This window comes from Lontra canadensis, unplaced genomic scaffold (assembly GCF_010015895.1).
Source record: "Lontra canadensis isolate GAN:19392208 unplaced genomic scaffold, GSC_riverotter_1.0 scaffold25, whole genome shotgun sequence".
Classification (NCBI taxonomy): Eukaryota; Metazoa; Chordata; class Mammalia; order Carnivora; family Mustelidae; genus Lontra; species Lontra canadensis.
Window position 1 is genome coordinate 18,900,655 of NW_022631019.1, and position 23,118 is coordinate 18,923,772.

At 51.4% G+C, this 23,118-nt stretch overlaps 2 protein-coding genes across 2 annotated transcripts in view; both read left to right on the plus strand.

Moving 5' to 3' along the window:
* Nucleotides 1–3,848, plus strand: part of CNKSR1 (connector enhancer of kinase suppressor of Ras 1) — a 7,552-nt gene extending 3,704 nt beyond the window's left edge. Inside the window, exons 2-11 of the mRNA XM_032864036.1 lie at nucleotides 39–193; nucleotides 271–301; nucleotides 664–836; nucleotides 1,682–1,755; nucleotides 1,916–1,987; nucleotides 2,258–2,331; nucleotides 2,491–2,552; nucleotides 2,635–2,734; nucleotides 2,818–2,999; nucleotides 3,258–3,848. Coding sequence (XP_032719927.1) covers nucleotides 39–193; nucleotides 271–301; nucleotides 664–836; nucleotides 1,682–1,755; nucleotides 1,916–1,987; nucleotides 2,258–2,331; nucleotides 2,491–2,552; nucleotides 2,635–2,734; nucleotides 2,818–2,999; nucleotides 3,258–3,527 — 1,193 coding nt within the window. The 3' untranslated portion in view covers nucleotides 3,528–3,848. The remainder of the gene's footprint in view (nucleotides 1–38; nucleotides 194–270; nucleotides 302–663; nucleotides 837–1,681; nucleotides 1,756–1,915; nucleotides 1,988–2,257; nucleotides 2,332–2,490; nucleotides 2,553–2,634; nucleotides 2,735–2,817; nucleotides 3,000–3,257) is intronic.
* Nucleotides 3,849–4,724: 876 nt separating this feature from the next.
* CATSPER4 (cation channel sperm associated 4) lies at nucleotides 4,725–18,985 on the plus strand. The gene is made up of 11 exons (XM_032864069.1): nucleotides 4,725–4,812; nucleotides 4,936–5,010; nucleotides 5,488–5,631; nucleotides 8,740–8,841; nucleotides 14,268–14,365; nucleotides 14,523–14,643; nucleotides 14,855–14,988; nucleotides 16,235–16,409; nucleotides 17,168–17,379; nucleotides 17,709–17,874; nucleotides 18,525–18,985. The coding sequence occupies exons 1-11, from the start codon at nucleotides 4,744–4,746 to the stop codon at nucleotides 18,576–18,578; spliced, it is 1,350 nt and encodes a 449-aa protein (XP_032719960.1). The 5' UTR covers nucleotides 4,725–4,743; the 3' UTR covers nucleotides 18,579–18,985.
* Nucleotides 18,986–23,118: the final 4,133 nt, after the last annotated feature.

Genomic DNA, 23,118 nt, shown 5'->3' on the forward strand with positions numbered 1-23,118 from the left:
CCCCCCACCGACTCTAAGATCCTCACCCCGCTGCCCAGCCTGGGGCTGGGCTCATGGACCCTCCTCTTTCTCCTCTTTCCTGACAGACTCTACCTCCCTTGACCTTGAGTCCCGGCCCGTTCACACTGCACCTCTAGCCACACACCCAGCAGGGGTAGCAGAGACTCAGGAAGCCCCAGAACAGCCTGACACGGTAAGGGGAGAGCTCCGCAGGGAGGGGTGTGTGGCTCTGGGTCCAGACCCTTCTCTAACCACTTAGGGCCTTTTCAGAGTCCTGTTTCTGGTCGGAAGAAATCAAAAGGTAAGAGACGTACTTGACTGGCTGAGGGTCCCCTGACAGGAGCTCTTCAAAGTCTTTCCAGTGTTTGGCAAGACGCAACACCCCACCCCTGCCCATTGCACACACAGCGTCTCCTCAGCAGCCTGGGCCTCTCACCAGCTCTGTGACTTTGGGCTATGAGCTCCTCCTCTGATCTTCCATTTCCTTGTCTCTCAAATGGGAAGAGTCAGCCCTACCTCAGGGAGAGACCTGTAACTCTTGAAGCACAGTGCGGGTTCAGAAAGATCAGCTGGGAATGCTGGTGCGGGGGATGGGGGGCAGTTGGGGGTGTCTGGGGTGCCTTTTCAGCCCCTGATCACCTGGGCTGGGCCGTGCTCCTGCAGGCGTGGCGACACGGCTGAGTCGCCGGCGGGTGTCATGCCGGGAGCTGGGCCAGCCAGACTGCGACGGCTGGCTTCTGCTGCGCAAGGTGCCGGGTGGCTTCATGGGCCCTCGCTGGCGCCGCTGCTGGTTTGTGCTCAAGAGACACACGCTTTACTGGTACCGCCAGCCCCAGGTGAGCCCCCCGCCCCATGCACGGGTCAGGGTGGGAGTCAGAGCCACGGTCCTTGTCCTTATTCCTCTAGCCCCTCCATCTGTGGTCACAGGCAGGCCGCAGATCACCCCCCCACGCAAGCCCTATCTGTAAAATGAGATCGCTCTTTGGAGAGAAATGAACGGATACATGTGTGAAAGCAGGCTGAGAAAGGCATCATGGGCAGCGTAGAGAGTCCTGTTCCCTCTGCCCACCTTTCTTTCCTCTTCTGTTCCTCCGTCTGTCCCATTTATTCACTCCGTGAGCATTCCAGTGCCTGCTGAGTCCCCCACTCTGGGCCTCATACTAGGGATGTAGGGCAGACAGGGACAGTCCCTGCTACTCCGGGCTGGCAGTGCGGGGGATACAGGCACACTCAAGGACAGTTCGGGGAACGCATGCTCTGATGAAAAAAAGCTCAGAGATGGGTAGGAGCCCAGTGGCGTTGTCCAGTCCAGCCTCAAGAGCTGAGAAGTCCCCCTGGGAAATCAATGCCTGGGGGTCATTCAGATGGAAAGGAAAAAAAAAAAAAAAACAGGAAGGGAGAAGAGCGTTTGCAAAGCTCATCTAAGAACAAATGCATAAGCAGTCTTCTCCCTTGTGGCTGTTTTCCTGGCTGCCTTTGGCTCCCCTTTCCCGGCTTAAGAGCCCCACCTTGGTCGTGTCCCCTGCCTCCACCCCAGATTCCTGCCCTGAGCTCTAGGCACTGGGAGATTTGTGTTTGGAGAGCCCAGGAACCACTCTCTCCTGTCCCTGCCCCCAGAGCCTGACTGGGCCTCCAGGGTAATGGGACTGCAGGCTGACCCTCACTCTGTGATTCCCCCCAGGATGAGAAGGCTGAGGGCCTCATCAATGTTTCCAACTACAGTCTGGAAAGTGGGCAGGATCAGAAGAAAAAATAGTTAAGTCCTGGAATGTGACACACGGGGGGCTGGGGCAAGAAAGGGAGAGAGGAGGAGGCGGCGGTGGGGAGCAGCAGGTAGGTGGGATTCCTGGGGCAGCCTCATGGGTTCTGGATGGGCACCACCAGGCTGATTGAGGCCCCCCATGCCACCTGGCAGTGTGTTCCAGCTCACGCATGACGTGTACAAACCCTTCATTTTTGCTGCTGATACCCTGGAGGACCTGAGCATGTGAGTGCCACCTCCCCCTTACACCCCCTCTCCCACATGAGGGCTTGCGAGCCTGGCTCAGGAACCTGGATCCCAAGCCCCACTCTCTGATAGTGGCTGGTCAGGGCACTCACTTCTCCAAGCCTCAGTTTCCTCATCTATAAAACGGGTTAATAAGAGTTCCTACCTCTCAGAGGTGCTCTGCGGATGAAGTTAGAAGATGATAAAGGTGAAAATCCCCTGGCATATGGTAGATGAAAACTCCAAGACCCGTTTGCCCCCCGCCCATAGGTGGGTACGCCATCTCATTACCTGCATTTCCAAGTACCAGTCTCCAGGCCGGGCCTCCCTGCCCCGAGAGGAAGGTGGGTATCTTACAGGGGTGGGTCCCACCAGGTGGGTCTCAGTTGAGCCTCTGTCTCTCCTAGAATTGGGACTGGAAACTCCAGTGCCCTAGCCTACTCCCTGGCCTCCCCAAACCCTGTGGGCTTAGGGGGCTCCCTCTCTGCTCCTGTCCCCCGCAGACTGCTACAGTGAGACAGAAGCAGAAGACCCTGACGATGAGGCTGGGTCCCGCTCAGCCTCGGTGAGTAGGCGACTGGTGGGGAGCGGAAAGCAGACCATAGGGCTCGGAGTGACACCCACCTCTCTGTATACCCTGCCCACAGCCCAGCCCAGCCCAAGTGTGGAGTCCACTCCATGGAGACACATCACCTGCAGCCACCCCCACCCAGGGCAGCCCACGGACTTCCTTTGGCCTGCCATCAGGTGTTGCGTTGGGGTTCGGAGCTGAGCTGGAGGGTGGGGGAAGCTGGGATGGGCACATCCTCATCTGCTTCCCCCTCCCACAGACAGCAGCGAAGGGGCGCTGGAGGGAATGGTGCAGGGGCTGAGGCAGGGGGGCGTGTCCCTCCTGGGCCAGCTGCAGCCCTTCACTCATGAACAGTGGCGGAGCTCTTTCATGAGGCGCAACCGAGACCCCCAGCTCAATGAGCGAGTGCACCGCGTGCGTGCGCTGCAGAGCACACTCAAGGTCAGCTGGAGGGCACTGGGCATGGGGAGGGACTGGGCGCTGGGCTTTCTGTTCTGGTTCCTGGCCCTGAGCGCTGGGCTCAGCTGTGGACTGGGCCGAGTTCTAGGTTCCCGGAGCCAGCCTCTCAATGTGAGGTTCGGGGCTAGGCCGAGCCAGGTGCTGGGTTCTAAACCTGGACTCCAGAGTGAGCTCTGGACTTGGACTCTGGCCCGTCTCCCCACGTGATCATGGCCCCTTAACTCCCCACTCTCTTCACAGGCAAAGCTGCAGGAGCTGCAGGCCTTGGAGGAAGTACTCGGTGACCCAGAGCTGACAGGAGAGAAGTTCCGGCAGTGGAAGGAGCAGAACCAAGAGCTCTACTCAGAGGGCCTGGGAGGCTGGGGAGTGGTGCAGTCTGAGGGCCACTCCCAAGTCCCCAGCTCTGACTCCAGAGAACAGTCTTCCCACCCCCTGGCCTCTGACCCTGAGGAGCAGTCCCATCTCTGCCCCCTGACCCCAGAGAGCAACCTCCGACCTCCTGACCTCTGACCTTGGTCCATACCCTGGATCCTGACCTCTGGCCTTGAGGACCACCTCAGCCCCCAAGTCCTGACATGTCCAAGACAGAGCATCCCCGGGTTCTGTTCAAGGTTGGAAGTAGTCCGTGTGTCACCCCCAGAGGCCCCCCTTTGCCCACGTGTCCACCATTTCTGCTCCTCTCTCCCTTGGAGTGGGTCGAAACGAAGTGCACTCCATGCCATCCTCTCTCTTGCCAATGAAGGAGTGGCAAGCTGGGCTGAAATTCTCTCCCCCTTCATCCTCCCACCTGTGGGGCACAAACCTGTCCCCTTCCATCTCTGGCCCTTCTCCCTTCCCACCTTGTATAGGTGCTCATTTTACACAAACACTTTCAACAAAATAAAATCAGTTTATTTAAAATGAATCTACGTGTGCCTTTGACTGCATAGTAGAACCCCGAATCTGCTCCCGGAGGGGACAAGGATGGAAAGTATCAGGAGGACATGAATGTAACTAGTCTTGGTAACTAGTTAGTCTTGGTAACTAGTAGTTGGGAACTAACTCAGTAACTAGATCATCTCGGTAACTAGGCCACCATGTGTGCAGACCAGCAGCCTGGGCCCTGTAGCTGAAGTCTGTACCTGTCAGGATGCTGAGTTGCTGATCCATGACGCGTGAGCGCTTCCACATAAGCATCTCTCCAAGCGCTTCGCAGACAGGGCTGCTCTCCTGCCCCATCCTCAGTGGGGGCACGAACAGCAACAGACGGGCCTTTTGCTCTAGATGGAGAAGCACACCTTGCATGGAAGGACAGGGTGAGCAGTCCTGGGGACTGGGGTCATGGACGGCATAGCTGGTGGGAAGGGGTACAGTTTGAGGTCAGCTGGGAGGAGGGCCTCCGGGCCTCTCTTCTCTCCTCTCTGCTCTCCTCCTAGTCTCACCTCCAGCTCCTGGACCTGAAGAAGAAGAAGGGACAAGCCCCTGTGTCTCCATCCAAGCTGTACAAGAGATCTGACCTTCTCCCATCAGCCTCTGACCTCTGACCGCAGCCCAGCCCCTTGGTGTCCCTGGCTTCCTCCGTGGGGTACCAAGGGCAGTCAGTGGGAGGAGCTTTTCTCGGTATCAGAATTCCTTGGTGGAATGCAGACAGCTGGAGGTCACAGAGTCCTCTATGATATCACCACGAGGGGGAGCAAGACCATTTGGAAAGAAGTTTCTTTGACGGGTGGGAGGAGACTGAGCAACTATGATAGGTAACCAAGACAACTGGTGGCAGCAGTGGACCGATACCAATATTAAACCTTTGACTGTCCTGGTAGGTGACCCCTTCCTCAGTCTACCCCAGTTGGGCATGCCAGGGAGGGGCAGGGCGCAGGGGCATCGCCCTGGGTCCCAGGGGCCACAGCTGCACTGATGGTCCCTCTGCTCAACCTTGCAGAGGGCCCCTGATGAGCCCTACGCCCGGCCAGAGGAGCAAGTCCTCATCAATCGCCAGGACATCATGAGCACCAAGGTAAGGAGGAGGCTGGGGTGGCGGCCTGTAGCACCTCCCCCGCCCCCACAGTCAGCCTTGTGCCGCTGCACCCCAGGGACCATGGGCTGCCATCGTAACTCTGCCCCTTCTAGTTTCTAAACATCCCCCGGAGGACCTTTCCAGTGACCCCTGCAGTGACCCCCTCATGGCATGTTAGTACCCACCTGGCAGTGCTCCCCATGGGAACCCCGTATAATGACAGTCATTTACCAGCTGAGCCCTCAAAGGTCTCCCTTGCAATGACTCCCACAAAGATTCCCCAGCAGTCCCCACCTTTCAATGTCCATTTAGGTAGTGATCCCCTACATCGATGCCCCCATTTCAAGAACCCTCTCAGGCAGCTTCTCCCCCTAGAGCGGCCCTCATCCAGGGGCCCCCATTCACTGAGAACAAATGTCCAGGCCGAGGCCTCCCACGTGACACCTGCCTGAAGGAAGGTCCCCCGCCCTCTCCCAGGATGCCTGGGACATCCAGGAGTTCATCACTCGCATGTATATCCAGCAGCTGCTTCGACACCCCGCCTTCCAGCTGCTGCTGGCCTTCCTGCTGGTGGTCAACGCCATCACCATTGCTCTGCGCACCAACTCCTTCCTTGGCCAGGTGGGACTCCAGCCCGACCTCTGCCCCCACTGATCCAACAGGGGGCCTGGGCAAGCCACTTTCCTCTCTGGGCCTCAGGCCCCTCACCTGTTCATGACGATTGCATTGAATGTTCTTCAGGGGCCTGCCAGTTCTGACCTTCTAGGAAATTAGAGCTCAAGGAGGACTTTGTGGTGGAGGGGGCCCAGACTTGTTGTAGAGAGGGAGGGAGAAAAATAGTGTGAGCAGAGGCAGACAAATGGGTGCCTGGTGGGGGAGGGTATTCCAATTTAATCAAAAGTCACTATGAGAAGTTCTAGGTATGATCACAGCAGACCGAATGCTGTCTCAGACACAAGCATGTCATTATGGATACCTGAGTGTCACGGAGTACGTGGAAGTTCCAAGTAGGCATCGAACCTGCCTAATCTGTACAGTTAGGGAAGGCTTCTTGTGGAAAAGAATGCTTCAGATGGGAAGAAGGAGTAAGTAGGAGTCATCCAGACAGAGAGAGGTGGGAAAGAGTGTTTAGGGATGGAAGAAAGATCTTGTGAGCAAGTTCTGTATGTCCATCTTGAAGTCCAGTATGCTTTTGGTCTTATCCTTGATGTATTTTTTTTAAGATTTTATTTATGTATTTGACAGAGATCACAAGTAGGCAGAGAGGCAGGTGGGGTGGTGGGGGAAGCGGGCTTCCTGCTGAGCAGAGAGCCCGATGTGGGGCTCGATCCCAGGACCCTAAGATCATGACCTGAGCTGAAGTCAGAGGCTTCAGAAAGACTGGTTCGTTCTTTCTTTCTTTCTTTTTTTCTTTCTTTTTTTCTTTCTTTCTTTCTTTCTTTCTTTCTTTCTTTCTTTCTTTCTTTCTTTCTTTCTTTCTTTCTCTTTCTCTCTTTCTTTCTTCTTAAGATTTATTTTCTTGAGAGAGAGACAGAACAAGCAGGGGAAGGGGGCAGAGAGAGAAGGGGAGAGACTCCACTGAGTGGGAAGCCTGATGTGGGGCTTGATCCCAGGACTTCAAGATCATGCCCTGAGCCGAAATCAAGAGTCAGAGGCTTAGCCAACTGAGCCACCCAGGCGCCCCCAATCACTATTCTTTCCAACAAACAGTAAGCGCTTAATATGTGTACACTGTTTAACATACCTTATCCTCTCACACATGTAGAGAAAAGGAGAGCAAGGACTTACATTTCTGGCTTGAGCAACTGTGTGGGGACGGTGCTGATTTTTGGGGTGTGGGGGACACAGAGCTGTAAGCAGGTGTGGGGAGGATGCTGAGGTCAGATTGAGTTGAGTGGTGTGGTGGTTGGAGGTGCCAGGGCAATATCCACACAGAGATGTCTAAGGAGAGATTCGAGGTCAACTCTGAACCAAGAGATCGGGGATAGAGATGGCAGCGTGAGGGTTGACAGCATCTGGGTACGTGGTGGCCAGAAGCTAAAGGAGGAGATGAGGCCACCTGAGGAGAGAGTGTCCAGTGAGAAGGGAAGCACCCAGGACAGAGCTCTGAGGAGAGCCTTCCAGTGAGGACAGAGAATGGTGGTGGCCAAATGAAAGAAGAATAAGGAGGGGTGGGCAGAAGAGTGGGAACACCTGGGAGAATGGGCTGTCGGGGAGGGTGGGGTGCAGGGCCAGAGAAGGTGAGAGAGGAGGCCAGAGAAGGATCACGGAGCATCCCTTGGGTTTAATTCTTGTGGCCTTGACAAGAACGGCCTCTGGTGTGGTGGAGGCAGAAACCCAGCAGCCAAGATGGCAGCTTCTACCCCTCAAGGATCGTGAGATCGGTCCAGACTGCAGACACCAGCCTTCTGAGATAGAATGAAGCCAAATGAAAAAGAAGGAAATAAAAGTTGTATGTGTTGGGTGGGGGCAGGAGGAAGAGAGGGTACTCTGCTGCAAAATACAAAGCATATCCATATTCCCATGGGTCCTGGTCAAAAATGCTGATATGTGTCCATGAAGGTAAAATCCTAGAGGCCTGTGAATGTCAGACTGGTTTTGACCTGGTTCAGACCCAGTAGGCCATCGGGAGCCATGGCAGGCTTGTGGCAGAGGAAGCAAACTCTAGAATCTCATGACTTGGAGAAGGCAGGAGGCCTACCCAGGTAGGTCGTGTGGTAAACAGTGAGGAGAGCTGTTGCCTCCCAGGGCCAGTGGGATGGAGCTGAGGGGACAGATGATGGGAAAGAAAGTTCTTCCTTGTTGTAAACAGACATCCCTGGCCTGTGATGCCCTTTGAGAATGTGGAACAGGTAGAGGGCTCATAACCTTAACCTCCCATCTGGGTTTAAGGAGCTCTGCTCAGCCTCTCATGAACCAGTGGACATGGGTGATGGTAAGGTGGGGGAACCAGGAGGCCTCTGTGTGTGGCAGTGAGCTTTGAGGCACTGAGTCTTGACCATGGAAGTGAAGGAAGGGAAGAGTCTTTACAAGAATTTTGGTAACTGCCAGGGTGGAATCAGAGGTTCTAGGAGCTGTTAGTGGGATCACAAACTATAGTTGGGTCAGTATAGTATGAGAGATTGGAGGGGAAAGTGAGTTGGATTTCAAAAAGAATTCAAGGTCATCAAGTCATCCATCCATCCATCAGTCCACCCAGGGAACTGGACCCATGAGTATGGGGGATACATAGGAGTTTGGCCAGGCTTTGCCTGGGGAATTCGGGAGCTGGAGAAGCAGGAGTGGCTGGGACAACCAGAGAAGGAAGGATGAGGCTTGTATCTGCCATCTCGGGGGCAGGGCCTTTCTTTCCAGTCCTGGGGCCTCTTCTACCTCTCCCAAACCCCTCTTTCTCGCGCGTCCCTACTCTAGAGGTTAGGAGGGAAAGTTTATAGCCAGACAACAGTCTTTCTTGCTAACTATCTGACCTTGGGCACCTCTCTGATTCCTCCTCTGTGAGAGGAGGAGCATCACCCCCTCCTACTACTTTGTAGGAGGGGGGTGATACTAACATGAACGGCACATGTACATGGAAAATGTGCTCTAAAGGGAGCCGCAAGGATATTGAGGATGAAAAGCAGCAGGAATACAGGCCTTCCTTCCCCCGTGGATGCCCGCTCTCTCCGGCCTCCCCCAGGCTCTGCTCCACTGACCTCTCGGCCCCTCTCTTTTTCTCTGTCTTCCGTATAGAAACACTATGAGTTGTTCTCTACCATAGATGACATTGTGCTGACCATCCTCATCTGTGAGGTTCTCCTTGGCTGGTTAAATGGCTTCTGGATTTTCTGGAAGGTAAGATCCTGGGCTCTCCCTGCCCTTGCCCCAGCTCCTCCTTAGGGACTATACCCCAACCCTGTGCTTCTGCCCCAACAAGCTGAGAAGCATGCGCGTGCATGCATGCGTGTGTGTGTGTGTCTGTGATGTGGAGAAAGAGACTATTTCTGAGATGTCTGTCTGAGATGCAGCAGGAAATAATTTGTCCTTGAAGTGCAGCCTCCCTGGGTTCTAGTCCCTGGATTAGCCTTCCCCAGTTCTGTGATCTTGGGAAAATCTTGCTTTCCTTACCTGAGAAATGGGTTTGAGAGTCTCCACCTTAATTTACAAGGTTCAAGAGCAGAGGTCAGCAGACTTTCTGCAAAGGGCCGGGTAAGTATCTTAAGCTCTGTGGGCCATACAGGACCTGTGACAGACACTCACCTCTTCCCGGAACACAAATGCCCTGTAAACAGTCCAGCCAAGCTGACCATGGCCGTGTTCCCAGGAAGCTTTATTCACAGACACTGAAATTTGAATTTCATATAATTTTCACATGTCACAAAGTACCGTTCTTTTGATTTTGCCCCCTAACCATTTAAAAATATAAAAACCATTCTTAGCCTGAGGGTCTTACAAAAAATGGGCTGCTGGCCAGATTGACCCAGAGGCTGTAGCTTGCTGACTCCTGTTCAGGAGAGTGTCAGAGCTGTCTGGGTGGGAACAGGTCTCAATGTTATATTAAGTGAGACGAGGACTCAAGCTTTGTTTCACTAGGACTTCTGCAGTCAAGTGATTTCTGAAGTCAAGGGATTTATTTTGCCTTTGGGCATGTTTGAGAAGAGGCTTTAAAAAAAACCTATCAGGGGGGTGCCTGGGTGACTCAGTGGGTTAAAGCCTCTGCCTTCGGCTAGGGTCATGATCCCAGGGTCCTGGGATCAAGCCCCCTGCCTGCCTCTCTGCCTACTTGTGATCTCTGTCTGTCAAATAAATAAATAAAATCTTAAAAAGAAACAACAACAAAAAAAACCTATCAAGGAGCACCTGTTTGGCTTAGTCAGTAGCGTCTGACTTCAGCTCAGGCCATGATCATCCCAGGGTCCTGGGATCAAGCCCTGAGTCGGGCTCCCTGCTCAGGGGGAGCCTTCTTCTCCCTCTCCCTCTGCTGCTCCCCACCACTCACATGCTCTCTTACTATCTGTCCCTCTCTCAAATAAATAAATAAAATCTTAAAAAGAAAAAAAAAAATCAGGGGCCTCAGTTGGTGGAGCGTGCAACTCTTAAACTCAGGGTTGTGAGTTCAAGCCCAACATTGGGTATAGAGATTACTTAAAAATAAAATCTTTAGGGGTGACTGGGAGGCTTGGTTGGTTGAGCATCTTGATTTGATTGAACCCAAATCCTCTTGGTTTCAGGTCAGGTCATGATCCCAGGGTCCTGGGATTGAGTCCCGAATCAGGCTCCTTACTCGGCAAGGAGCCTGCTTCTCTCGCTGCCTCTGCCTGCCTCTCTGCCTGCTTGTGTATACTCTCTCTTTCTCTCTCTGGCAAATAAATAAAATCTTTAAAAAAAAAAAAAGTAAAAATGAAAAAAATTGAATAAATAAAATAAAATAATAAAAATAAAATCTTTTTAAAAAACATCAAGTACTTACACCTTTTATAAAAATAAACATTCATTTATTTCTTAAAAAATATTTTATTTATTTATTCATTTGAGAGAGAGAGCCCAGAGTGAGAGAGAGCACGAGTCGGGGGAAGGGAGAAGGAGAAGGAGAAGTAGTCTCCCCGCTGATCAGGTAGCCCAATGTAGGGTTCGATCCCCAGGACCTTGGGATCATGACCTGAGCAGAAGGCAGACACTTAACCAACTGAGCCACTCAGGTGCCCTGGAAGTATCTTTTAAAAACCATTAGCAGGGGGTGCCTGGGTGGCTCAATCAGTTACGAGGGTGACTTCGGCTCAGATCATAGTCTCGGGGTCCTGGGATCGAGCCTCACATCAGGCTCCCCAGTCAGTAGGGAGTCTGCTTGTCCCTCTGCCCCTCCCCCTGCTCCTCCTCCTCTCTCTCTCTCTCCCTCTCTCAAGTAAATGAATAAAATCTTAAAAAATAAATAAATGCCATTACCAGGATAATCAATTAAAATTATAAGTTTTCCAGAGGTCAGAGGTTTTACTTCATAGAATACAGAGTGTAGAACCCAGAACATTTCTGAAGTCTGGATGTCCTAAGAACTGCTTTGTGCAAGCAACGTTTGCAAGGATGTTTATTAAGAGAAAATAGAATGGGCTGGTGCATTTTTACATGTTTGCACACTCAGGCTTTTTGTGAACATTTCAATACACCACTTTATCAGAACTAGCCCTAGGAGGCAGGGGGGCAGCTGTTCCATGAGTGAACACAGTTCCTCCTTCATATCTTCTTGAGATTTCTTTTCACCAGCAGTTAGGGGGTCTGCATTTTCTGGACAAGGCTTTTTTACTTATTTATTTTTATTCTTATTCTTTTTAAGATTTTATTTATTTATTTGATGGAGAGAGAGAGAGAGCATGAGAGGGAACACAAGCAGGGGGAGTGGAGAGGGAGAAGCTAATTCCCCACTAAACAGGGAGTCCCATGCAGGGCTCGATGCAGGGCTTGATGCAGGGCTTGATCCCAGGACCCTGGGACCTGAGCCGATGGCAGACGCTTATGGCAGACACTTAAGGACTGAGCCACCCAGGCACCCCATTCTTATTTTTTTAAGTAAGCTCTATGCCCAGTGTGGGGCTTGAACTCATGAACCTGAGATCAAGAGTGGCACGCCCTACTGAGTCAGCCAGGTGCCCCAGGGGCCTACACTTTCAAGGCTAAGCCCCAGGGTTCCAATAGCGCAAGAGAATTGAAGCAAGCCTGAGAATCTAATGTTCCTCCAAGGCACTCTGCTTGTCCCCTAAATCCGGGTTTCTCAACCTTGGCACTATTGACATTTTGACTTGGATAATCCTTTACTGTAGGGGCTAGCCAATGCACTGAAAGAAATATCCCTGGCCTCTCCCACTAGAAGCCATTAGCACCTTCCCAGTCGTGACAAACTAGTCATGACATTCTGAAGTGTCCCCTAGAGGGCAAAATCATCCCTGGCTGAGAACTAATGTCCTAAACCCTAACTTTCCTTTAGGGCCCAGGCTTCTGGTGCCAAAAGCCAGGGCTTGTGGGAGACTGCTTCTGCCCCACCCCCCCTCCTCATCCATCCCCTCCCTTCTTAACCCGCTCCCTGATAAATAGCCGTGGTAGAAGGGGAGGCAAGAGGAGGGAAAGGGGAGATGCGGGAAAGGGAAGAAAGTCTGTAAATTAATATCTCAAAATATTACCCAGCCTCATAGGAATCCCCAAAGTTTAGTCCCTAGCTCTTCCTTTTCTTCTACCCTGTGGGGTCCCTCCCACCTCCTCACCCCGACAGCCTATTAATTACTATTTCACCACCTAAATGTTTCTCAAATTCTTAAAAATACCAGAAGCTCCCTATGGTTTATAGGATCAGGTCCAGTTGCTTTAGAGTGCTTGAGGCCTTCCAAGATGTAGCTTGCTTATTTTTGTGGCCTCATCATTCTCTGCCTTGCCCTTGACGTTCCAGCTACCAAAATGATAGTCGCATTCCCCAACACACGCACGCACGCGCGCGCACACACACTGCTGCCTCTCACCTCCTGCCTTTATTCAAGCTGAGCCCTAGTCCATGAAAGCCACTTGTCACGTGACTCATTTGCTTTACTCCTGCTTACAGCTTAAGACTCCTTCAAATATCTTCTCTTCCAGGAATTTTCCTGTCTCTCCCAGGCCAGGTTAGGTGTTGCTGCATCTCCCTGATGCTGTGTACTTATCGGTCTTACACGGGGTTTAAATTCATTATCTATCTTCCTGGAAATAGTCGGTGTGCCCTGCAGGGCAGAAACCTTGTATCCTATGATCCCGTTCAGGGTCTGGCATACAGTAGGAGCTTAATACTGGCTGGGTGGAGGGCTGAATCTGTGGATAGACAGACTTGCATCTCCTTGTGTATGTGTAGGCACAAGCGTGCTGAATGTGGGATACCAGGAAGGCTTGTGTTCGTTGAACTGCCCAATACATTTAAGAACATTTTTTCCTGCTAAAAAATAGTTTTCCTTTTTGAATATTTAATGCAGATACAGATTGGTCAAAACTAGATGGAAAGGTAGGTACACAGAGAATACTTCTTCCACTCCTTCCCTTCATCTCTTCCCTTCCCCATCAGGTGGTCTTTTTGTATTTATAGTCTCTTGTTTGTCCTCATAGTGTTTATCTTTTTTTTTTAAGATTTTATTTATTTGACAGACAGAGATCACAAGCAGGCAGAGAGGCAGGCAGAGAGAGAGGAGGAAGCAGGCTCCCTGCTGAGCAGAGAGCCCGATGCGGGGCTCGATGCGGGGCTCGATCCCAGGACCCTGAGATCATGACCTGAGCCGAAGGCAGAGGCTTTAACCCACTGAGCCACCCAGGCGCCCCTCATAGTGTGTATCTTGCAATCATAAGTTAATATGTATGTATCTTAGTCCTCCCTTTCCTTTGTCCTCCCTCCGTTTGCACTTGGCTTTTGTCACTTAATGGATCCTGGCAACCTTTCTGTATCAGTACATGGAGATCTTTCTTGTTCCTCTTTTTTGGCTATGCAGTGCTCACTGACTAAATGCTCCATGGTTTACTCAGCAGTGTCTCATTGTCGGACACTTTAGTGGTCTTCAGCCTTACACAAATGGCATTTTGTACTTGGATCAGAGTTTCCACAGTTCACATTTTAGAGTGGGATCACTGGTTAAAAGCTAAATGCATCCATAGTTTGCTACATAAGTTCCCATCTTTACTGGCTGTGCTTGAACTTTTCATACACGGGAGCTTCCTTTCTCTGTCCCCATTCCTCTATGACTTTGTTCCTTGCTGGACAAAGGGCTTGTAAAAATTCCCTGTGTCTCTCTCTCTCTTGCACAGTGAGAGCTAGTCCACTTCTAAACTGGCTATCGAAGCTGTATTCTTTAATGGTTTTCTTAGTATTTATTTTCATCTTATTATTAATTGGAGCGTGTGTCACACAAAGCCTGGAGCGCCCAAACCCTCTCCTGTCCCCTAAGTGTAGGTCGGGGCCATTTTCAGCACCGCACTGGCCAAGGCGGGTGCTCAGCTTGGGAATCAGCTGTGTGTATGAGAGTCTCCACCATGTGTCTCCGAGAATACACTTGGCTGTTGACATACACAGGAGACAACGAGTGCCTGTGTGTTTTGTGGCACATTTGGGGGGCAGCAGGAGAAGTAACAGCAGTGGATGGCAGATGACTGGCCCTGCCCTGAGAAAAACATTGAGCTCCCCCATCCTTGGGGTGGTGGGAAGGCAGACCCAGGATGTCCCCACGGGCTGGGTCTGATAGACGCCATTGGGGCTGGCCCACCTCCCCATCCCCCACCACCCCCAGGACGGCTGGAACATCCTCAACTTCCTTATCATCTTTATCTTGCTCCTGGGGTTGTTCATTAGTGAACTCAATGTCAACGCTATCACCTATACCCTCAGGTGAGCTGGGAACTCTGGGGAAAAGAAGGGCACCTGTCTGGACCCCAGAAGAGAGATGGGGTGGGGATCATCTCTGCCCCTCTGGGCAGATCAGGGGTAAGTGGGGCGGAGGGGCACGGGAAGGGCCGAGGGGCACCCCTGAGAGGCTGTGCTGTAGGGCACTTCGTCTGGTGCATGTGTGCATGGCGGTGGAGCCTCTGGCCCGGATCATCCGTGTCATCCTGCAGTCGGTGCCTGACATGGCCAACATCATGACCCTCATCCTTTTCTTCATGCTGGTCAGTGCCCTCCCCCACCCCCAGCTGCTCCCTTTCCCTGACCAGAGCCCCCAGGTCACGGGGGGCTGGGGGGAGGGGGTAGCTAGAGAAGAAGAGAGGCCTCTGGGCCTGAACCCCTGGGATTCCCTTGGCAGCTTTGCATGGCAGCTGCTTGTCCTGTCTCCAAGGTTGTTGGTTTAAGTTCAGGCATCTTCTTTGGTCTCTCCGGCAGGTGTTTTCCGTGTTTGGGGTCACTCTCTTTGGTGCGTTTCTGCCCATGCATTTCCAGAACATGCAGGTTGCACTGTATACCCTCTTCATCTGCATCACCCAAGATGGCTGGGTGGATATCTACAATAACTTCCAGTGAGTGCCTGCAGGGTATCTCTTCCCCCCTCCCCCGACCCCCAGTGGGGCAAGGCAGTAGGAGTGGAGCTCCAGGGCTTAGGAGGAGGATGGCCCAGCAGGAGGGGGCTGCCTGGGCCTTCAAATCAGGGAAAAGGAGACCCCCTAGGACTGGTCTTGGTTTTCTCGAGGCCTTGTCCCCCTTTCAAAGTCCTACTGCAGACCCGTTCATGAAGATGGCCCCTGTCACACTAAACAGCTGGGTAGCGAGACCTTGAGCAAGAGAGCAGATCTGTGGTTTCAGGACAGCCTCCCAGCCCCCATTCGAGCCCATCAAACTGCCTAGACTCCTGGGAGCCTCATTTCATTCATTCATAGACCCACTGCCCAAGGTCATTTTTGGCCACAGATGGCCACCGGGTTCTGTTCTTTATGTCTTTTCCATTTACCTCTCAACCCTACTTGTTTCTGGCCCCCTCCAGGGAGTAGGTCTCTCTGACTGATACCTTTTTTCTCTTGAGAGAGTAGAACAGTCGGCAAAGAGCTTCTGCAGGTATTGCCCAGTATGATGTAGGCAGTGGAAAAATCACAGGGTGAGCAGTAAAGGTAGACTGAAGGCTGGGCTTTTGAGTCCTTGCTCTATCACACTAGCCATGCAACCTTGGACAGATTACTTCATCTCTCTTCTGAGCCTCAGCTTCTTTACCTGGCAGTTGGGAATTATAATAATTATGTCTGAACTGCTGTGATCAATAGAGAAAAGCTCTATAAATCTCTTAGCATAGAGCCTGGAACAGAGTGCATATATACATATGTGTGTGGTGGGGGGAATGTAATGAAAGAGAGAGAAAGGGAGAAAGACCTTCTTACTTAGGAGATTCATAATAAGGTATTAAGAGTGGATGGGCTTTTTTCCTGCATTTCTCACTTCTTCCTTCTGATCCTTCTATAATGAGCTTGAATTACTTTTGATAATAAGAAAAACATGAATAAAGAGTATAGCCAATAGATTAAACTTGATAATGCCGATGTACAAATCCCCACCTTGGAGGGCTGGCTTGAGGCCTATGCTCTGTCCCTGGCAGGACAGCAGGTGCTCAGCAAAGAGTGGATCCTTTGACAATCAGAGCAGGCACTAGATCTGCCCAACAGCAGTGAGGTAGCAGAAGTCCCAGGAGGTCTTGAGATATTGTCCGCATTTCATAGATGGGGAAATGGAGACTCAAAGGGCCAGGGTGGTGATGGGGCCCCTGCCTGTCATCTCCAGGATGGAGACAAGAGAGTATGCAATGGAGATTGGGGGTGCCATCTACTTTGCCACCTTCATCACCATCGGTGCCTTTATTGGCATCAACCTGTTTGTTGTTGTGGTCACCACCAATCTGGAGCAAATGATGAAGGCAGGAGAGCAGGGGCAACTGCATCAGATAAACTTCAGTGAGGTAAGTGGGCTGGGGAGGACAGAAGGGAGGAGAGGGTGAACGTATAGGTGCTGACTTGAGCACATGTATGTGTGTGTGTGTGTGCCCATGTGTGCACACACGCTTGCACCCTTAAGGGCCTAGAGAAAGTCAAGCCTGAGACGTGGGGACAGCATCCCCCACCCTGTGTGCCATCTGAGGGGTGTGGGTCCCCTAGATGTCTGGTTTCCATGGCAACTCAAAACTGAGTGGCTGGGTAACCTTAGGTCTAAACCTTGACGTCTTCTTCCATAAAATGGGAATAATAATAGTACTGTTCTCATAGGACTATTATGAGAATTATGTGGATAAATGAACAGTAGTGGGCACACAGGTAGAACTCCTTAAATGTTAGCTACAGTGTTATTCATTCATGGGTAGGACTTCCAAAATGTTGGTGGAGTGGAAGGGGAGTACGTCCCAAATGTTGAGGGCTAGGAACTATGACTTGAGAGTAGGTAGAGCTTTAGAGGTTGGTTAGGTAGGATTTATCAGGAGTGAAATTGGGTGCTAAGTTTTGAAAAGGGATGAGAATTTTCCAAGAGGTGGAGGAGGGGGTAATGCATTTGAAGCTGAGCTCCCACAGCAGGGTGGGAGGGCTAAGATTGGTTGGAGCTGAAATGAGGGGCATTAGAACCCTGGTGTCCTAAGAGACTCATCCTCCCCCAAACCAAGCGGGAAGGGGCTGGGGGAGGGTTGCCGGCTGAGCTGCCTTCTCCTCTCCATTTCCCTCTTCCCAGGGAGGCAAGCAGGAGCTGGATGGAAGTAATGAGCTGCCGGTGGTGCACTGTGTGGTTGCCCGTCTGGAAACGTCTGGCGTCCCACAGGAGCCACTGTCGGCGGGCCACCTGTCTAACCTCTCAGAAAACACCTATGACAACTTTTGCTTGGTGCTCGAGGCAATACAGGAGAACTTGATGCAGTACAAGGAGATCCGAGATGAGCTCAACACGTAGGGCGGGTACTGGGGGTACCCCGAGTCCCGTGAGTCCGGGCTGAGCAGAGCTTCAGATATTTCTGGCTTCACGCCCTCACCGGTTTATAAGGCGGACCCTGCGGCCCAGAGAGGTTTCAATGACTGTTGGGAGTCGGTGGGTGGAGGAGCCAGAATCCAGACCTTCCTGTTCCTTCCATCTCACACGAGCGCGCAGATTGGCTTGGATCTCCACAGGAGCAAAGGGGGAGGGCGGAGCGGAGTGGAGGCCAGGGAAGAGATGGGAGGGCAGCCCCGCTTCTTCCACTCGCTCAGCCCTCGGAAAGTACTCATCCTTCCGCCCGCAGGATAGTGGAGGAGGTCCGCTCCATCCGCTTCAACCAGGAGCAGGAGGAGGAGCTGTTGCACAAGCACTTGTCACTGAACCTGTCGGTGGTGAGCGGCTCCTCCCTGGACATCCGTGACATGACCTGCCAGCAAGACTTGATCACAGCACTCATCAACAGGGAGAAGGTGCGTGCAGCTTCCCTCTCCTACCCAGCAAGTGCTAGCCCGCCTCGCACCCCCAGGCCAGCCAAGCCTCTGCCCCATGAGCCAAGCTTTCTGTCTGTTCCGAGATCGGATCCCCTGCTTGGACCCTTGCGTGCCGGTGGCGGCAGCCTCGGAGGATCCCTTCGGTTCCACCCTTTCCCTCTCCGAGAGGCTCTGCCCCAACCCTCATCAGGCTCCTCCCACTGAGTCACTTAAGTCCCTGACTCCCTCAAACCTGCTACTCCTTCTTAGGGTGGTAAGAGCCAACTCCGTTTCTGCCTGGTGGCAGATACCTAGGCTCACTGTGGGGAGCGGACCCCTGGGTTCACACTAGAGCACCCCAGAACAGCCTCTTTCAGAGGGAGGAAGCTTCTAGGGAGAAAAAGGCACACACCCATTTTCCTTAGTTCCTTTCTCTGCTTCCCATACCACCTGAGGGGGCTAGAATGACCTGGAGCCTTGTGAATGTCCACAGCTCCCAAGCTTGGACAGGACACTAGGCAGCTAGAGTCAAACATAGGAATGACTTCCCTGGGAAGCCGGCTGGGGTAGCTGGTAAAGCTAGCAGAGGGGAGTGAGGGGGTGTATGCCATGTGAAGGTGGGGGACTGACACAAGCCCCTTGGTTTGCAGGTTCAGGAATCCAACACAAACATACTCCTTAACAAACACAAGAGCAGCCGCTGAGAGGCAGAATGGGAGCCAAGGGGCCTGAACACATACAGCCAGCGGCATTTTCCTGCATCTCTATGTGACTTGGCACAGTCTGTCCTGAGCCCACCTTCTGCCTTACAGCTAGGCAAATCCCTGGGGCTGTGAAGGGGGTGGCTTCTCCAGGGCTTGTGTCTGTGAGCCCCAGGTCCGGAGGAATTCAGATGGAGAAGGATGCTGGATGAGAGAAGGAGCCCCACAGCAAAGAATGAGCACGGAAAGGGAGCGATGGCCAAGGCAGCCAAGATTAGTCCTACGGATGGACATCCCTGGTCCCCTGCTTTAGGCCAGAGCTAGCTGGGGCCCAAGATGACCTAAACACCTAGAGGAGAAAGGTGAAGCCAGTGGGGCCAGGCATCTATGTATTGACAATAAAGTTTTGTGTTGGGATCAATATGTCTGACTGGTAGATCTCCAAACTTGGGCCAGTCTTGCCCCTTAAAAGCCTGTTTGTCTGATGGGAGAGTTACTGGCTGCCCTCTAGAGCTTTCCAGTCTAATGGGAGAGAGAATGTACCCTGAAATTTTCTGACTTAATGTTAGGGATGTAATCTCCCCTTAGTGTTCTATTTTTTTTTTTTTTTTGGCAGGGGAGGGGGTGGGAATCTGGTTCTCATGGTTGGGAGCCCTAGTCTGATGAAGGAGACAGCCCCAAGATAGAGAAGACTGGTCTTCATTCTGGGTGGAGGGGGCTAGTCTGATGAGGTCACACCGACCAGTCATGCAGGTACAGCTTTCCAGAGGAGAGGAGCCCTGGAGCTTGCCTGAAGGTTGCAGAAAGAGTTTGTGGGTCAGATGAATGAGATCTGATGGGATACTTGGGACGTGGGAGGTCTCCTTGGGACCTTCACACTAAAGACTATTGAGAGCCACAGCAAGTTCCTGAGCTAGGAATGCAGGAATCTGAGAAAGCTGCGGCAGTCATAGGCATTAGGAAGAGCTGCCTGGAGGCCTGGATTCTCATCCTTGGGTAAGTCATTGGACTTCATTTTCCCCAGCTGTGCAGTGGGGAGACGGTGAGATTGATCTGCAGCTCTAAAATCAAGTGGCCAGCTCTTAGCCCAAGAATTGGGAGACCAGTAAGATCATCCATGTCATTGAGACTCAGATTCCCTGGTGTTGTGCTGGGGGAAGGCTGGAAGGCCCAGAGTTCTGCCCAGCTGGTCAGCAAAGGCTGACAGAGGCCTTGGGAATATTTACCAGTTGGAATGGGCGTCCCCAGAGGCCCACTCATTGCAGCTGGTGGGAAACTTCACCTTCCATCCACCTCTTGTCTGCGTTGGTTCCAACTCTGTAAAGTCCCCTGGGGCCAGCTAGGAAGGAGTCTGGACAACTGGGGACAGGGGTAGTAGTATACTCAGGCAGAAGAGAGATGGCACCAGTGCCAGCAGCGCCTCGCTGTCTTGGAGCTGCTGTCTGTTCCCCTGTTTGAGCTCAGTGCTCTCCAGGACCATCAACCAGCAGGGCCATGGGCATCCAGTGACTTTTGCGACTACTGCCATCTCTTATAGAAGGAGACCTTAATCTTCCTGGTGAGCACCCACATTATACCTTTTCCATCTATCCTGCTCTGGGGGCTCTCACAGACCTGAATAGAGGGGAAGAAGCTGCCAAAGAAGAGACAGAAGGTAATGTCCCCAAGAAGATCATATAATGTGAGTATAGCCATCCCCCGCCCAACCCTAAGTTGTCTGAATGGCTTGGGACACCAGTGAATTTGGAGGCAGAAGCATGACAGGATAACCTCCAAGGAACTTCTGGCTTTGCTCATCCATCCTCTTCCAGGATGCTATCTTTGTCTACTCCCTCCATCTTGTCTATCAGCCCAGCTGTATCTCCCTTGCTGTCTGTCCTTCCCATCTGTTGCCAGGCCAATAGATTGGGTCGTTCCCTCTTAAGATGGCCCAGACTGGAGGCCTTGGACCCCTACTGCCCTCCCCTGCCCTACTCCAATAAAGAACAATGGCCGCCTCCAAAGCCTCTCTGAGTCCAGATAGGAGTGCAACCCTGGGTCCTGAGCTTCTAGGACAGTATGGGGGAAGATCTTGGGAGGTGGCAGGAAATTGGATGTCTTATTGCCCCCATGAATCTATAACTTTTGCCAGAGAGAAGTATCTTTGGCGAGCACCCAGGAAGCAGATACCATTCTTGGTGAGAGGAGCAGAGGGGATAATCATTACTAGTAGCAGGCTCTACTTATTGAGCATCTACTATAGGCTAAGCACCATGCTAAGTGCTTTATAGGTATCTTCTCATTTAACCCTCATGACCAACAGCAAAGTGGGTACTATTACTATCCCTGTTGTATAGCTGAGGAAACTGAGGCTCATGAACGTGATTCTATCCCAGGTCAGACTTCAGAGGCCAGCCTACACCCCACTCCTTCTCAAAAATACTGCTGTGGATGGGAAAACCTCATTATCATAAAGTTGTCCATTCTTACCACATCTATTATTGTAGCACACTTCCAACCAAAATCCCAACAGGGGTTTTGTAGAACTCAGTAAGTGGATTCTAAACTATATGGTAGAACTAAAAGCCAACAATAGCTGAGATAATTTTGAAGAGCAAGATGGGAGACTCACTCTACCAGATACTGAGATTTGCATTAAAGTAAGATAATATGGTGTCGGTGCAGTGATAGACAAGTGAACCAAAGGAACAAAAGAGCATAGAAATTGGTCTGGGTATATAATGACATATAGCATGACAAATCAGTGAGGGAAGGATGGACTTTACCATAGCATGGCAGGGACAACTGGTTAACTACATGAGGGGAAAAAAAAAACATAAAATCAGATCCAATGGAAACGTCTCTCCCTGCAAATAAAAATCTGTGGCATGGCCTCTATTCATTACAGTCAGGATTTTTGTCGCAAATAGACCCACAGATCACTGGAGCTTAAAGGACTAATACAATATTGAGCCCAAGCCCCTCACTGTTTTGAGGGGGACATGGAAGCATTAAGAGAGTTGGGTCTTCCTCAAGATTACACAGCAAGTCAGTAATAGAGCCAGCTCTAGAACCTAGGTCCTCTTACTCTTTCCACACATTCTGGCCAGCTCTCCTGCCCTGTTGTGACCCCTTAGCTCTGCACAAGGCTAGAATAAAGTGAGGTGTGGAGGGGGCAGGTGCCAGATGGGGGCAGAATTGAAGACAAGGGTTAGTGCCTCTTCAAAGCTAGGTTGTGGGAAGGATGATGAGCCTAACACCTGGGTTGGGTCACCTCCAGTTTTTGGAATTAGTCCTTTGACGACTGTGCCAAGGATGCAATGAGAGAGCATTGGGTTAAGGACCTATTTCTGCCCATCGCCCAGGAGAAAGAGGAAGGTTTCCAAGAGACCCAGCTCTTAGCTGATTTGGGACTTTCTCTCTAGAGTGGTTGGCTCAACCAGGAGTATGAAGCTACATTTTTGCAAGATGGTAGAGTGCGACAGGGAAGACATTGGGCTCTAGAATCTAACAGACCTCGTTTCAAATGCAGTGTCACTACTTCCTGGCTGTGTGACCTTGCACAGTTCTCTTTGCCTGTCTGAACCTCAGTTTCTTCATCATTTCATTATTATAGAAATAATAATCTTTACCTCCTGTTGGTTGTGAGGATTCAATGCAACAATACTTGTGCAATGGAACAGCACCTTACTTGGACAAGGTGAAAACAGAATGATGTCAAAACTATCCTGGACGGCTATTGCATTAAATGAAGCACTTGGATTGCAATTAGGGATCACGTTACCCCCGAAAATGTATATCTTTAAATATTAGAACCATATTCAATGCAGTAGGAAACTCACATCAAGAAAGTCATCTGGGGGGCACCTGGGTGGCTCAGTGGGTTAAAGCCTCTGCCTTCGGCTCGGGTTGTGATCTCGGGGTTCTGGGATGGAGTCCCATATGGGGCTCTCTGCTCAGCGGGAGCCTGCTTCCCGCCCTCCCCCCCCCGCCTGCCTCTCTGCCTACTTGTGATCTCTCTCTCTGTCAAATAAATAAGTAAAATCTTAAAAAAAAAAAAAAAGAAAAGAAAGTCATCTGGATACTGAAGACCAAATGCAATTGCAGATTTCCATCTTTTGCTGACTCTGTCTCTAGAGTAGTCATTGAACAGGAGACATAATTGCCAGCACTGGTGAAATTCATCTGTAAGAGGAATGAAGATCATGCATCAGTTAAGATCTATTAGCACAGGGCTGGCACATAAATGAAAGCAAGTCAGCAATAGTGTAGTTGGTGTTGATATGATTTTTATTGACTCTTCAAATAAACATACTTCATCAACTGAGAACATTTGAAAAGAACTCTGGATTGGTGGAGGGAACAGGTGTATTGGTTTCTTTTTGTTTGTTTGTTTGTTTACAGGAACTATTACAACTCAGGGAGTTGAATCAAATACAGCAGACTCCACAAAAATCTCTGTGCCTAAGGGACCTACAGCATGCTCACTGAAACCTTGGCTCTATCCAACAATGGGAGAGACAACAGCTCTGCAGTTCCCCTTAACCTCTCACCAAGAACCAGG

Excerpts from the sequence above, each read along its gene's own strand:
- CATSPER4 (XM_032864069.1), top strand. The coding sequence starts at position 4,744 with ATGATAGGTAACCAAGACAACTGGTGGCAGCAGTGGACCGATACCAAT. Across the intron at positions 4,813-4,935 it reads TTAAACCTTTGACTGTCCTG|AGGGCCCCTGATGAGCCCTA; the intron begins GTAGGTGACCCC and ends TCAACCTTGCAG. Across the intron at positions 17,380-17,708 it reads ATCCGAGATGAGCTCAACAC|GATAGTGGAGGAGGTCCGCT; the intron begins GTAGGGCGGGTA and ends TTCCGCCCGCAG.